Source organism: Neofelis nebulosa, chromosome 1 (genome assembly GCF_028018385.1).
Source record: "Neofelis nebulosa isolate mNeoNeb1 chromosome 1, mNeoNeb1.pri, whole genome shotgun sequence".
Classification (NCBI taxonomy): Eukaryota; Metazoa; Chordata; class Mammalia; order Carnivora; family Felidae; genus Neofelis; species Neofelis nebulosa.
The window spans coordinates 5,965,603-5,981,994 of record NC_080782.1 but is presented as its reverse complement, the minus strand read 5'-3'; the positions used below and the strand labels follow the sequence as shown (position 1 = coordinate 5,981,994).

Here is a 16,392-nt window from a genome sequence, read left to right as displayed (position 1 = left end):
TTTTCCCCCCTACTACAGGAATAATACATCTGGTGTTAAAACTTAGGGAATATACAAAGGACTCGTATAAAACTAAGGGTCTCCTATAATCTCCAACCACGAACTTGAGCCGCTATTAATTAGTTTGGGTATATTTTTCCATCCTTTTTTTGTGGGGGGTGTGCTACTTATTCCTGATATTTTAATACTACTCAATACTGATACTGACATTTTCGAAAATTGGGGAATATTTGGGATGTTTTTAAGTGACACTTTTCAATTAATAATTTATTGTGAATATATATTGCTATGTCATTAAATATTTTGCTACAATATCTTTGTCATGGCTAGATATAACTAAATAGCAGAATTTATTTATTTATTTATTTAATGTTTATTTATTTATTTTTTTTTGAGAGACAGAGAGAGACAGAGTGTGAGCAGGGGAGGGGCCGAGAGAGAGAGACAGAGAGAGAGAGAGAAAGACACAGAATCTGAAGTGGCTCCAGGCTCTGAGCCATCAGCACAGATCCTGACATGAGGCTCGAACTCACAAGCCGCGAGATCATGACCTGAGCCGAAGTCAGAAGCTCAACCTACTGAGCCACCCCGGCGCCCCAGAATAGCAGAATTTATTTAAACCATTAAGTTTATTCTAACTCGTAGGTTCTTTACTTTCTTTGTTCTTGGAGTTACATAAACACTTTGATGAACACCTTTGTTGCTTAGTGTTGATGCCTCTAAGATTAATTTCTTTTTTTTTATTAATTTTTTAATGCTTATTTTATTTTTGAGAGAGAGAGAGAGAGACAGAGCATGAGCAGGGAGACACAGAATCTGAAGCAGGCTCCAGGCTCCGAGCTGTCAACACAGAGCCCGACGTGGGACTCGAACCCACGAACTGTGAGATCATGACCTGAGCTGATGACTATTACAGATTACGGTCAAGAAGTGTTACATCTTCTTGATGTAACAAGAAGCCGTGAATGTGGACATGAATGTGGACAGTCTTGCCCACTACCTCGTCGAGCTCAGATATCATGGACGATGGGGTCTGAGAGGAATCACGTGGAAGTTGTGCATGGCTCTCCGATGTTCCCTTCCGTCTGTGAAGGGGGAAGCCAGGATGTTCTCAGGCCCTTCTGGGACTCTTAATAACTCTAACACTGCACTTTCTGTGCAGTGTTTGAGCACATGGGGGATCCTTGGCAGAGCTCACCATAATCTCTCTTTCTGATGACTTATTACTGGAACAACAGTGGCTTGTTGACAAAATTCTACCTACATTTTAAAAAGTCTATTGTGTATTTTTTCGTGTGTTGTTGTTTTTTTTTTTAATTTTTTCGAATCTTTTAAGGCTGAGTAAATGTTACTCTCCCCCATTTTGGGTTTCTAATGGTTTATGCTTCTTTTGAAAATAAGTCATACCAACTTACCTAATGAGACTCCGAATGATGACCTTACTGCTTTTAGTGACAAACAGTGGGTTGTTGCATCCACAAATACCGGGTGGAGAGATTTAAAAAAAAAAAAAAAAAGCTTTGCCAGCTATCCTTTGTTTTTATGCAAATGTATGTTCATTGCAAATGGCTGAAGTGCCCTGTGAATGCTGCCTGGGACGCTCTGTCCCTCTGCCAGTGGCCTGGTACCTCTGTGCATGCCAGTGCCATTCTTTCAAGGAGGGAGGGCCAGACCGCAGTTCACGTAAATCTTTCTCTACAGAAGGCGGCTTCAAATTGCCCACAGTGAGATCACAGCCAATAAACCCTTGCCATGCCTCCTGTCTCTCACTTTTCATGTAACTAAAACAGAAAAGATGTTGTCTAGCACTCACGGGAGCTTATGATAATGCTTAAAATGAGAACCAGGGCCCCTTGGACGAGGGACAGATTTATGGCAGGCTTTCTTCCCATGCCCATGGGGACATTATTAGGGACCTTGGTCAGCTTGCCTCAGAAACCCTCTCAAAAACACCACCAGACACCCCAATTCTGTACAGAGAGCTGGAAGCTTCCCAGGCACTGAAGACAGGAAATGGGAAAAAGGATCCAAGCCAAATATCAAGGGAACAAATCAGCAAAAGAAGAATGAGGAAAGGAATCTGCTTTATTACCACAGCTAATGGAGTCTAAAAAACTGGCCAAAAATCTTTAAAGTATACACACTAAATCACCAATTTCAGTCTCCAAAATAGTTCCTTTAGCACTCTCGAAATGTGACTCTATGGGACAGAAACCAGGTGGGAATAATCTACTTTAGATGATTAAGCGAGAGGAGACTATCAAAACTTTTTTTGCATTAATGATTTATGAAATGAAGTTACTAAATAGTAAATAACTGACTTAACCCTTTCCACCGAAGAGACCGACATATTAGCCAGTTTTGAAATTTGAATCTTGGCCCTTCTCTGGAGGATGGTTAAAATGAGTCAGTCGGCAAGGATTATTTGAGGATATAACCAGTGGGCAGCGTCTGCAGCCAAGGGAGAGGCAGAAATACGAGAGGCAGTCCCCATCATCAGCAAGGAAGCCAACACTATTCCACCGGGACTACTGGCAAAACCCATCCGCAATGAACCCAGGACTTCAGTGACATACAACACAACGTCAAACGCTGAGATACACGCTATCGAATGTAGCACTAAGAGAATAAAAGCAGAGACATCTGTGAGAGCACCAAAAGGACACTGTAAGTTTGCGCCGTAAGCGTGTCTAATCGGCGTCCCTCAGCCTGGCTGGCAGATTTTGCCTGGTCGGGACTTAACTCAAGTATCGACACCAAGGAGGAGAAGTGAAATCTACAGCAGATCAGAAAGTGGAGGCCATCACGTTAAATGGGCTCACAGCTTAGAGCAAGACAACCAGAGCAGTAATAATGAATGAAATGCTCTTACCGGGAGGAAAAACAAATTCTGTGCTCGCAGAATCACTGCCTGATTGTTTAAGGCAGAAAGACTTGTGTTTGATGTGTTGGCAGTCGGAGGGATGGCTTCCTCTGGGTCGCTCAGGAAAAACTGCAAAGAAAATGTTTTTTCAGTGAATTAGTGCACCAGAGATTAAAGAGATAGCGGGGGGGGGGGGGGGTGCTGCATTATTAATGACTGCGTTCCTTTCGCACCGTAAGCAGGATTACGTGGGCAATCTGGCGTCTGTCTTTCAAATGCGAATAGCTCCGTCTTCTGCTGTTTGAAGCTTTGAGAATTTCCATTAAATAAGTAAATAACTATTTATTGTTGCGCTCCACACTTGTCGTGGATTCCGGAATGATAAGACAATATTAACGAAAACAGAAACACTTCTGTGCAATGTTAAATTAGAAATGTACAAAGCACAGGGCAGAGGGCTTGGTCGGAATCACATCTGAGGGTGACATCACCTCACACACAGACACTCACCTCTACCGACAAAGCAGAACCTTCAGGTTGTTTTTTTTTTTTTTTCAGAGTCTTCACCCTCTTGCTTCAAACATGAACTGGGTCAATGGAGCTTTTGACTTTAAGAAATTAATTGTGTGGGCAAAATGCACTAGTTGGCATCAGCATTTGTATGTATTATTTGTGAGCGCTTGGCAGTTCAGGATCACGAGGGGTAGAATGTGGAGAGGGTGAACGCTCTGAGTAAGGACTGCTGGAAAGGGGTCCTCGCTCTGGAAAAAACAAGTAATCCTGAGAAAACTAGCTCTTAAGCCATGGTCCCCTGTATCGGCACCCAGAAGGAAAGTGCCAACCAGTTGGCGAGGTAGAAGAAATTCAGTCTCTGTCTCTCTCGTTCTCTCATTTTTTCCCCCGGTTTTTCTCTGTTTCTCTTTCTCTGCGTTTCTGTTTTTCTTTTTCTCTCTGTCTCTTTCCCGGAGAAGCTGCAGCATGTTATTTTTTAACATTATTTTTTTTTTAACGTTTATTTATTTTTGAGACAGGGAGAGACAGAGAAAGTGTGAGTAGGGGAGGGGCAGAGAGAGAGGGAGACACAGAATCCGAAGCAGGCTCCGTGCCAACATCAAGGAGCCCAACGTGGGGCTCAAACTCACACACCACGAGATCATGACCTGAGCAGAAGTCGGATGCTTAACCGACTGAGCCACCCGGGCGCCCCTGAAGCACACACTACCGAGGTGGCCTCAGACCAGCCACTTTTCCATGCCATGGCTGAGGGCCAGGGAAGTGGGCAGTTGAAGGTGAACCAGAGGATCACTCCGGCCAGGTACCCTTCCCTGAAAGAAAGGCATCTCATCCAAAACCTGGACTGTGTGTTCTGCATGGGGCTAGCGACACGTATTCAAGGGCTAAATGTCCATTGGCTGATGGGCGGATAAAGAAAAGGCACACACACACACACACACACACACACACACACACATTGAAATATCACTCAGCGATCAGAAAGAAATTTTGCCATTTGCAACAATGTGGATGGAACCAGAAGGTATTAGGCTAAGTGAAATAAGTCAGAGAAAGACAAATGCATGATTTCACTTATGTGTGGAACTTAAGAAACACAACAGACAAACACAGAGGAAGGGAAAGAAAAATGAAATAAGACATAGAGGGAGGCAAACCGTAAGACATACTTAAATACAGAGAACAAACTGAGGGTTGCTGGAGGGGCGGTGGGTGGGGGGGATGGGCTAGATGGGTGATGGGCATTAAGGAGGGCACTTGTTGTGAGTGATGAGCACTGGGTGTCATATCCAAGTGACGAATCACTAAATTCTACTCCTGAAGCCAAGACTACACTGTATGTTTGCCAACTTGAGTTTAAATAAAAATTACAAAAAAATAAAAGTAAAACCCTCCTGCATAGCTTCTATAATTGCTTTTGTTTGCCATGTTTTAAAATTTTTTCTTTCAATGTTTACTTTTGAGAGACACAGAGAGACAGAGCATGAGCGGGGGAGGGGCAGAGAGAGAGGGAGACACAGAATCTGAAGCAGGCTCCAGACTCTGAGCTGTCAGCACAGAGCCCCATGCGGGGCTCGAACTTACAAACTACTTGAGCAGAAGTCAGACGCTTAGCCGACTAAACCCCCCAGGCGCCCCGTATAATTGCTTTTGTTTGCTCCTACTGATTTATTTGCTTTGATGGCAGGTGTCAAATACCAAAACGAACTGACTTCAGCACATAAGGCCTTTACTTAGCTTATTCTGAGGAACGTTCCTCTAGGATGCCAAGAAAGATACTAGACACAGTGTTTCTTCCCATTGTATCATGTGAGAACATGGAGCAAAATGCTGATTTAAATATCAAAGAAATGTTGATTTCTTTACGTGCCGCTAAAGGATTTATTAAAAATGCTGCACCCCCTGGTTGACTTACAAATGTGCTAATTCTTTGGGAGAGAATATTGTATCAGGAAAAAACAAATTACCCAATTACTTGGCAAGTGCTGGGCTCCAAAGTTTTACCGATGTCAATTTGACAGACCCCAGATGTAGCTGATTTAAATATTAAAGAATCAAAAAATGACAAAAGGAGACTGTTTAGTTTGGTAGGTTATTAGTCTTAAGCGCCTGTTAAATATTAACAAAAACTTCTGGATTGCATCACCATGTAGAGAAAAAGTAAATTCTTGCTGCACCAAGAGTAGAATATATCCTGTGAAAAAACTCTGTCTTGCGAGGAGGCTATCCAATAACTAGGATGACTTGAACTCAAAAAAACAAGAGAGAACTTCAGTCACTATCCCCAACCCTGCTTCCTTAACCCCCTCTGCTCCCTTTTTCTAGTATTTACTAACTACCCCTGAAATCAAGAAGCCCCTCGTTTGGGTCCGTGACCTCACACTGCAATTTGGCATTGATTTACGCCTTCTCGGTCACTTTAAATTCTTTTTTTTTTTTTTTAATTTTATTTATTTTTATTTTTGAGAGAGAGAGAGAGAGCACACAAGTGGGAGAGAGAGGCAGAGGGAGAGAAAGAGAACCTCCAGTGGGCTCCATGCTGAGCTTAGAGCCTGACGTGGGGCTCAATCTCATGACGTCAAGATCACGACCTGAACTGAAACCAAGACTCAGATGCTCTACCGACTGAGCCACCCAGGCGTCCCTTCAGTCCCTTTAAAATGGAAACTCAGGGGCGCCTGGGTGGTTCAGTCGGTTAAGCGTCTGACTTCAGCTCAGGTCATGATGTCACGGTCCGTGAGTTCGAGCCCCGAGTCGGGCCCTGTGCTGACAGCTCGGAGCCTGGAGCCTGCTTCGGATCCTGTGTCTCCCTCTCTCTCTGACCCTCCCCCGTTCATGCTCTGTCTCTCTCTGTCTCAAAAATAAATAAAAACATTAAAAAAAAAAAAAAAAAGGAAACTCAGGTCAACCCTAAATCACAGCCAGTCAAACTCCCTGGAGTTACTAACCCCTCGTCCCTCTCCCTTCCAGGCAAAGCTGCCACAACTGTCTCTTCAGAATGAACTCCCGGCACCATAATTATTTGGGGAGCTCCTCTCTGGACCCATTTTCACGTTCTACGACTTTTGTCGTAACTGGGGAAAGGATATCCTGATAAAATGCTAACGAACGCTTCATATTTCCAGCTTTATTTCCGAACGTCACGTTTCCCGGGCAGTTCGAAACGTTTCAGAATTGTGTTTTTCCGATGATATTAAGTTGCGAACATCACATTTCAAATCGCGTTTTATGCCTGATGACATCCTCGCTGGTCATTTGGTCCCAACGGGAGGTCTGAGTGGCCCCACAGTTCACCACGCTCACTCCCTGTCCTCACGTTTCACGAAAGCCTCACGATTCATAACATTCTCTGGGAAGTTTCCCACAAGAGACCGTACGGTGATGGGAGCAGTCACGGGAGGACGTGGGCAAAAGGCCAGGGAAACAATGGCAGCTTCTTGTTTGAGCGTCTCATACACGATTCTCAACAGCGAGCTGGAAAGTAAACGGAGCACACGGCTCCTTGTGCACTCCGGTCCCTCAAACCCTGTATTTGAAAAAGCCCTGCTTTGTGACAGGACCCGGGCGAGACTATGGCTTTCAGAGAAAACGTTTTCGGACAGAAAATGAAATTTCCGGGGCGCCTGGGTGGCTTGGTCGGTTAAGCGTCTGACTTCGGCTCAGGTCACGATCTCACGGTCCGTGAGTTCGAGCCCCGCGTCAGGCTCTGTGCTGACAGCCCAGCGCCTGGAGTCTGTTTCGGATTCTGTGTCTCCCTCTCTCTCTGCCCCTCCCCTGCTCACATACTCTCTCTCAAAAATAAATGAACATTAAAATTTTTTTTAAAAATCATAAGCAAGTTTTACTGCCAGGGAAAATGATTTCCTTTCTCTACCTAATGCTGGCTTTCATACTGTCTTATGATGTTTCTTTGAAATAAATACGAGGGGAGCATCGGCAGGAAAAAGACCACTCATTTCACAGCAGCAGATATCAATGAAAATGATGGACAGAAAAACGTAATCCGGCTTATTCCCTGCCCACAGCCTCTGCTGCTGTAGGAGGCGGCTCAGCTCGTGCGGAGAAGCCTTATTTTGTGTCTTTCTTCAGGGTCATCTGTCACACTGCTCACGTGTGTCCTACAGACCTGTCGGCAGCAGCTGAAAACAGATTCCTTTCTTGGTGAGAAGGGAAAACAGCCCTGGGAGAGGTATTCCTGATGTGAGGATGTGTTTCTTCTCCAAAGGAAGCCCGGTTATTGCCAAAAAAACAAAAACAAAAAAACAACAAAACCTAACACATTCAGCTCCTCAAACACTTATGACAGTGACCAAACTGCCTGTCAGTCACATTAAATATTCTCTATGAAATGCAATCAGATGTTTCCCAGGGAGGTTCTGTCTTGAAAAAATTAGGTGAGGGGCACCTGGGTGGCTCAGTCGGTTGAGCATCTGACTTCGGCTCAGGTCATGATCTCACGGTCCGTGAGTTCGAGCCCCTTGTCGGGCTCTGTGCTGACAGCTCAGAGCCCGGAACCTGCTTCGGGTTCTGTGTCTCCTTCTCTCTCTGCCCCTCCCCAGCTCATGCTCTCTCTCTTTCTCTCTCTCAAAAATAAACAAACATTCAAAAAAAAATTTAAGTTAGGTGATAAATCCTGGTTTTATGAGGCCAAACTGGACTTCCCCAAAAGAAATGTTTCTTTTTTAACGGACTGCATGCTTCCCCCTTCATTCATTCTTACACTTAGTAACTACTGAAGGTGCTTTCCTGAAACATGTGCTGGGTGGAGGGGAAGGTCTCACGGTCAAATGAGTGGGCGTCGTTTCAACGTCTCGTTCTGTACCTTGTACGTGGCGCTGTTGGCTAACGCAGGACACTCCGGAGTGTGTTTTGTGCATGCTGCCCGTGCCCAGCTCTGGAGCGAAAGTGCTCTGGACAGATGACGAGGCTGAATCATGGGGCTTCCCGTTAAGGGAGCTGAACACCACCGTCTGTGCGTGCACCTCAGAACCCTACCTAGCGCACCTGTTGTCCTTCAAATGTGCTCTGCGCCCTATCCCTTCACGGCGGCGTCCACCCCTGACCCAGCTGGCCCCTGCAGCTTGCATTTACCAGAATCTTCTGGCAACTTGTTGGTGTGTGCCTCTGGAGAGCTGGACCTTCGAGCGACAGGGCTCTTGCAAAAATGCATGTTACAAAGCCGAGCATGAGGAACCCATCTTAGGAAACGTACTCGTTTGTACACGCTCTCACCACTGCCCTGGGCCTCTCTGTCCATCTTCCGCCCCTAGGAACACTGTCACGCCCTTACACTATCCAAAGTACGTCGGACAGACTCGTGCGGGAAGGTCAGGTATTCTAATGGCTGGTCACACATTTGCAGAACGCCTCTCCCAGAAAAGGCCCTCTTGTCTCAGTCTTCTGTACCTCATGTCACGGTCCCTACCCTGTGGCTGTTCCCGCTCCGATGACAGCTCTGGGGCCACAGTACAAATTCCTTTGGGTCGTCACACAGAAAGCCTCTGCTCAACCTGCCTGGGCCCCTCATGAGCAAGGGACCCAGGCTGACTGATGCCAGTCTCTCCTTGTGCCTAAGTTCCTTCTAGAGCAGGACGGCTCTTGAGGGAATTACCCGTCCAGACACAGCCCCGTTTTCCAGCCGATCCCCACTCAGCCTTGATTAAGTCCGTGTTGGAAATAAATGATGTCATGGCTGAGGTGTGCCTGAGACCTAGAAGGTGAGGCCCCCACCCCACCCCAAAGGGGGTCTCACAGTCTCTGCAGGACATGGGCCTCGGAGGCTGTGAATGCAGGAGGAGGGGAGATGAGCTCAGGGTCGGTGGCTAATTTGACAGAGAAGAGGGAGGCGGCCCAGGACGGTGGAGTCCCCACGGTCAACCAGACACATCAAGGCAACTCCACACAGGGACGCCAGACCAACGGCCAGCGGGGCTCAGGGAAGCCAGCTGGCCATGTGGGATCACTGCTGAGTCCCTGCCCACAGGCACCACGACTTTTAACTGCCTGCAAGAGGCAACTCGGAGCAGCCTCCTTTCTGAGCTGACCTCTGTGGCCGAGCGGGCGGCCGGAGGAAGGAGTGGTCACGGTGGCCTACTGCACCGGTCTGTGTCTGGGGAGGCTGCCATTAGGGCCTGGCCGCATGCCCTCTCTCAGGGAGCTCCTGGAGGGACTTGGGGCATGTGGTCCGGTGAGGCGGGGCGAGCCAGTGTGCCTGTCCTCCAGTGGGTGATGTGGGAGGACGCCCCAGAATCCGCACGCCCATCAGGAAGCGGGAGGGCGGAGGGCCAGCTGTGGCTTCTCCCCTGGCACCCCGTTTCCAGGACGTCTTAAGATGGACTTCTAGGCAGAGGGAAGCAGATGAAGAGGCCCCCGGCTGGCCTCCCGCTGGCATCAGCTTCCCCTGAACCCCCGCGTGCGTCAGAAGGAGCCAGTGGCCTGTTCTGCAGCATGATGGCAGAAGTAATGTCAAGGAAATGCCCAAGGTCCCCTTCAGCCTCAGCCCCTTTGCTACCGCGTCACGTAAATGTCCCAGATGCCCAGCGTCTTCCTTCCTGCTCACCGTTCCTTCCCCTCTGGTGAGCCCGCCTGCCCATCCGCCAGGGTTCAGTCCAGCCGGCCTTGACCTCCCTCCTTGACACCTCTCCACACGCCTCGCTGGTGGAGTCTCCAATTCACATGGGCTTAGCCAGCTGTAGGTCTCGGGGACGGCACCGTGAGCTCCCGAAGGCGGGTCACAGTTTTTAGGCTCCCAGCATTTAGTAACACGCCAGGCACGTGCTTATGCCCAACAGATATTTTTATGCCAAAGGGATGCTAAGCCCCAAAAACTATGTCTTTATTATTTACTATATCCGGTGTGCTTCCTCAGCCTGATTTTCTGCTTTCTGGAAGGCGAGGGCTGTACGTATGCCCTGTAGTTCCAACAGCTAGTAAAATAGCCCAAATACGAGGTATCTTAACGCCTCATGGTTGCTGGTGACGATGTCAGAATAAGAAGGATGCATCGCCATGGGTGTGGATTACCTACGTGTCTGTTTTAAGGGATATACGAGTCATGGTACCATCGATATAGTGAGAGCGACCCCTGGTTGAATATGTACAAAGCACCCGGTTCTGTCCTAAGCGTGATAGTGACGGGAGAAAAAGAGACAAGGGTGGGACTTTGCTGTGACTTGAGTTTCCAGGTAGGATTCCTGGGGCATACAGATTGGAACCCTCCTACAGCTCCCGCAAGGACTTCCCTCAATGTTTTACCACAATAGCTCTGCTCTGGTGAGGGTACCTTCACTCTGATCACCCTAACCCCCCCTCCTCTGCCAAGATACACATTAGCAATAACCTTCCAAATGTATGGCCCACTAATAGACATCTGGAGGGTCTCAGGACTAATGTTTTACTAGGCAGTAGTAAATAACCTTACCTTATAATAGCAGCTAGCCCCTCAAGGTCCCGGAAGCCTTGTTTCCAAATTCCACGGAGACTTACGCTCTCCCCAGCCCCACTAACTAAAGAGTATTTAATCAGTCACTCTTCACAAACCCAAGTGCAGCTCTCCCTGCCCACGGGGCCTGTCCCCATGCTATAATGAAAGCACCGCTTTGTACCAAAAATGTCTCAAGAATTCTTTCTCGGCCGCTCGCCCCCGGCCCCACATCAGGAGGAACGCCAGCTCATTTGCCCCGGCGGGGCAGTGTCAGAACTCATTTTCGAGAAGTGGAAATGGAGCCTGTGAAAGTTGCATGGAAACCCTCTAAAATCGCACAGCCGGACAAGTGGGGGGCCAGTGTTGCGATCAGGCCGGGTAGACTCCAGAGCAGGATAACCTCTCCCACTGCATTCTCTGTATCTAGATGGTTCTGTCATCCCTCGGTGATTACCCCACTGACAGTCAGTGTCCTTTCTGTAGCTAGCAGGGCCATGGGAAGCTGCTGGAAGGAACCACCCTCTCCCCGGTGGCGCCTGTAGAAAGCACCCTTGGCCTTAGTGATGCTGAGGGTGGACAGATGTTGAATTTAATAGGCAGTAACTGGTGTCAGCACGGAGCCCCGGTCAAGGTCTGAAAGTCCCACCGAGTCAGGCATCGGAGGCAAAGAAGGCCGTGCCTGGCGGGAGCCCTGACTCACCATGTTGAACACGGCCATGGTCAGGATGATGGCGGTGGTGAGGACCGTGAGGGAGACCCGCGGCCAGGGCCGGTCCGCGATGATGCTGGACGACTTCAGCAGCCACAGGAGAGAGGCGGAGGCCTTCTTGCTGCATTGCTGGGAGGAGACAGGAAAGGAAACGCGTCACGTTTCTTCATGATGTTTAACACCACAAAAGGCATCGGTACTCTTCCCAGAACAAACAAGGAGGCGCTGGTCTCCTCTGGGGGCCCATACCAGGTCACAAACCTTCCTCAAACTATGTGAGCATCATGGTGACAAATAAAGAACAAATTAGTTAAGTTTCTGCGATAAATTCAGAATGTGCTTGTATGTCCTGAAATTACGTTTAAAAACAACCCAAACAAAAAACTCAGGGCGCCTGGGTGGCTCCGTTGGTGAAGCGTCTGACTTCAGCTCAGGTCACGATCTCCCAGTTCACGAGTCAGAGTCCCACGTCAGGCTCTGTACTGACAGCTCAGAGCCTGGAGCCTGCTTCGGATTCTGTGTCCCCCTCTCTCTCTGCACCCCAACCCTGCTCGTGCTCTCTCTCCCTCCCTCTCTCTCTCTCTCTTAAAATTAAATAAAGATGAAAAAAAAAACCCTCTGATAAAAGAAAACTATGTCAGTTGATTAAACCACTCTGGGGAATGTGGCAGGTCTCAGGTCACAGCCATGATAAAACAATGATCACAATTCAGCCCATTCACATGGGAGACAGATTGGCAGGTAGCTAGTCATGATCCAGTTGGCTACCAAGCAAATTGATGTCCTTACCTCCAAAGGCAACACCCACTGTTCTCAGGCATGTGTCCTCATGATGGCTTTACCTTATCCTGCCCTCCGGGAACTTTCCACATGGAGACCCTCTTTTCCAAAGTTTTGATGGTGCTAAAAATTACCTAACGTAACCTTTTCCCTCTTACCCATGTTTCAGCGCACGGGTCAGCGGCGTTAACTATATTCACAGTGTTGGGTAGTACATCTCTGTAACTTTTCATCTCGCACAACTGGAGTCTATAGCCACTAAAGAACTCCCCTCTCTCCTTCCCCTTGCCTCCGGCGACCACCATCTTACTTTCTGTCTCTAAAAGTTTGACTACTCTGGGCACCTGCTAAAGGCGGAAGCATGCAGCATTTGTCTTTTGTGACTGGCTTATTTCACTCAGCATTATCTCCAGGTTCATCCACGTTGTCACGGGTGACCAGATTTCCTTGTTTTTGGAAGGCTGAATAACGTTCCATTCTAGGCACATACCGCATTTTATTTATCCACTCATCTGTGGATGGTCACTGCGTTGCCTCTGACTTCCGGCTACTGCGAATAATGCGGCAGTGTGCGTGTTGGGAGAAATGCTTTTGATACAAGAAGGAATGGAGGTATTTATGGGATGGCAGCCAATGTTCCCTCATCGTCTGCTGGGGGCCAGACTCTGCTCCATGGGACTTTAGGGCTTGAGCTCACCTCATCCTTAAGGCCACCTTTCCAGAGGGGCCACTGTAATTCAGACCTTTGTCCAGGTGGCGGCAGGATGGAGGCGGGGAGAGTTCTAAGGCGTGGGTAACAAACTGCCTGTGCCAGGTGTTGCTGGGATCGACAGATGTCACCTGACCTGACAAGCTGTACAAAACGGTCTCTAGGGATCTCCACTTTAACCTTCATGCGAAAGGGGCTGTGGCCCTATGGCTAACGTGTCCTGAAAACACTAGAAAAAGGTTATGATTTCAAAAATTAAAAAAAAAAATTTAATGTTTATTTTTGACAGAGCACCAGCAGGGGAGGGACAGAGAGAGAGAGAGGGAGACACAGAACCCGAAGCAGGCTCCAGGCTCTGAGCTGTCAGCACAGAGCCCGACGTGGGGCTCAAACCCACGAACTGTGGGATCGTGACCTGAGCCGAAGTCGGACGCCTGACTGACTGAGTCACCCAGGTGCCCTGATTTCAAAAATTTTTAAAAATGGCCAATAGACTGTACCTTTCTGACTCGTACCACTAAGTTAATATAATGGCAAAGCTGGTGTGACATCGATAAACCGCGTAACAGAGAATCCTCAGTAGCACGAATAGACAGCACCTTTATTTCTCTACCTCTTTCAGAGTCTTTCTGCTTCAGTCTTAGAAACAGAAGCACTGCAGTATGTTAAATGCTGATACAGCAATGGAATGGGATTCTGCAAGACAGGATGAGAGGTGGTTAGGACAGTAAGAATCAGCCCAGGAGCCCAGGAGCAAACCCCCAGAGTCGAGAGACTTTCTGCAGGTGAACTATCCTCTCTGGCCTCAGCCTCCCCAGCTCTAAAATGGGGACAATAATAATACCTGGTTCCTTGGTCTTGTAGGACGTTAAATGAGCTACATAATAAGGCACCAGGGGCAGGACTCCCAGGTGTTAGCTCCTCTCGTTACGCTTACGAAGAAAACATAATAATTCTCAGAGACGTTTAATGACTAAGTGTCTCTCTGCTCTGCATCTATACGAACGATAAAACCTCACTTCCCCCCCACCCCCTTTCCGCTATGGTTTTTCCTCCAAGCAGCCTCCTTCTTTCTTCATTCCTGGCACCAGGTAGAGGCCACCAGAAAACTGTTCAGAAATATGGAAATTGAAAAATATTGCTGGTGGCAAGGACCAGGAAACAGCCGGTGACAGGGACGTGCGCCCTGAGCTGATGTGTAGAGAGAGGAGGGAGAGGAGAGTGAAGATGTTCGGGGAGCAGAGGATGCCGATGGCGGGCGGAGGAGAAAAGAGACGATGTTCGTGAGGTAGAAGCATCGGGAAAGGAGACCACTGAAGCGACTACAGCTCTGAATAAAAAGCACGGCTTCGTTCCTGACATGAAAACGGAGCTCAGCGTGCCTGTTTTGGGTTAACTATTCAAGTACAGAACCCTAAGTGCGTCAAAATTGACACCATTGTTAATGAAACATTATAAATGATATCATCTCCCACAGTATTTTGGCATTAATTCAGAAGGCGCCCTTCAGAGCCCAGTTTTACCCCGGTTTGATCTCTGGTTTAACGACTGGAATAACTTCCGTCAAATCTGCGTCCTCCCTTTGTTGACCATCAGTGAATCCCACTGCATACACGATGGCCTCCTGCTTACAGTGAGCTCACTGTGAGCCTTCCAGAAATGTGCTTGACTGTTAATGCCACGCACGCCCACTGGTGAATGTGGAACTCGCACCAACTGTAGCGGGAGATGTGAAAGGAGGAAGAATGTCAATTCATATGGAAACCCCATCATGGCGTTGGTGTTGGGGACAATGGCCAGTGCAGTTTGCTAGAAGGCGTATGGGATGAATATCGACGTTCTTCTCTCAGTATAGGCAGACGATTCTCCCCAGAAAAATAATGTGTTCATAATACGTTTGGATTAAAACAAAACAAAACAAAACAAAACAGGAGGGGCACCTGGGTGGCTGAGTCAGTTAAGCATCTGACTTCCACTCAGGTCATGATCTCATGGTTCATGAGTTCAAGCCCCGTGTCCAGCTCCATGCTGACAGTGCAGAGCCTGCTTGGGATACTCTCTCTCCCTCTCTCTGCCCCTCCTCCTCTTGTGTTTTCTCTCTCTCTCAAAATAAATAAACCTATGTGTTTTCTCTCTCTCTCAAAATAAGTAAACCTAAAGAAAAACACAGGAAAAAAATATACCCCCCTCTTCCTTCTTCCTCCCTCTCCACTCTGATCCTCTTGCACTGGAAACAACCGGTAACCTCTCACTTTAAAATTTCTCCTAATTGAACATAATAATTATAAGAGCAGATCACATTAACAATTTCATCGGTGTCCTTTAAAAAAATAAAATCAGTTACATGAAAAGAAGTAGATGATGCTCTTAAGGTTTAATGAAATGAAAAAAAAAACATTTAGAAAAGTTACAAATACACTATAATGGGGAGTAGCAAATTTTTATTATTAGAAAAAGAAAACTCATCTTAGAATCTTGCGTGAAAAAGTGGTGAAGTTTATCATATACCTGTGTGCTTTCGTGTATTTGTCTAGAGGAACACCTACTTTGGCGTTTTAATTGGCCAACGACTGTCTTTTTGAATGGCGGCCACCAGCTGCAGGAATAATTACTTGTAACATTTAGTGTTACAGAGACTGCCGTGTGTACTTTGATTAATTGTACGTGAGTTTCCCACAGAAAGGCTGCTTGATTTCAGTCAATCATACTTTATAAAATCAACATTTTTCTTGCTATGCCCTGGGTGAACCACTTTCCTCAGCCATCCATCCACCCACCGTGTGGCACTCACGGGCTAGCCACCTTGTGTTCTCTTTGACGCTGTTCGTGTTTGTCTCTGGCCACATGGAGAGCTGGTTGCAGATGGGAACCACACCACACCTGCCTTTGTATCCCCAAAGCAGCACAGTGTTGAGCAAAGAGCAGGGACTCGATGGATGCTTGTTCAATACATTCTTTATCTTAACAATGGACCCGAAGAGAAATTTCCAGGGGCCAGAAGCAAAGAAGCAGCTCAGTGCTAGAGGGACTGAGGCTGTGGGGTTGGCCTAGGAGTGTCCTAGGACTGGACAGAAGCTGTAACACCTAGGGGTTGATGCCCGCAGGAGGAAAAAAGGGGTTGCCTTGAGCTTGCCAAGGGTGGGGCAGCTGAGGCCAAGACCCCTGACTAAAATCAGGAGCCTCAGGGTGTGCATGTATCTTTTTGAATTAGTGTTTTCATTTTCTTTGGGTAAATACTCAGTAGTGGAATTACTGTACAGAACTGTTGAGTCATTATATAGTACCTAAAACTAACACAACATGTTGTATGGTATATGTTAATTATACTTCAATAAAAACAAAACAAACAAAAAATCCCAGAAGCCTCAGAATGCTCTTCCCTCCATGTAAAGTCT

At 47.4% G+C, this 16,392-nt stretch overlaps 1 protein-coding gene across 5 annotated transcripts in view; it reads right to left on the bottom strand.

The window, feature by feature from the left end:
- ADCY2 (adenylate cyclase 2) overlaps positions 1 to 16,392 on the bottom strand; it is a 418,010-nt gene that overhangs the window by 55,916 nt on the left and 345,702 nt on the right. For all 5 annotated transcript variants that reach the window (XM_058715319.1, XM_058715313.1, XM_058715293.1 and 2 more), the window contains 2 exons: positions 11,500 to 11,637; positions 2,873 to 2,992 (listed from right to left, as the gene is read on the bottom strand). In XM_058715319.1, the coding sequence (XP_058571302.1) occupies positions 2,873 to 2,992; positions 11,500 to 11,637 (258 nt within the window). The remainder of the gene's footprint in view (positions 1 to 2,872; positions 2,993 to 11,499; positions 11,638 to 16,392) is intronic.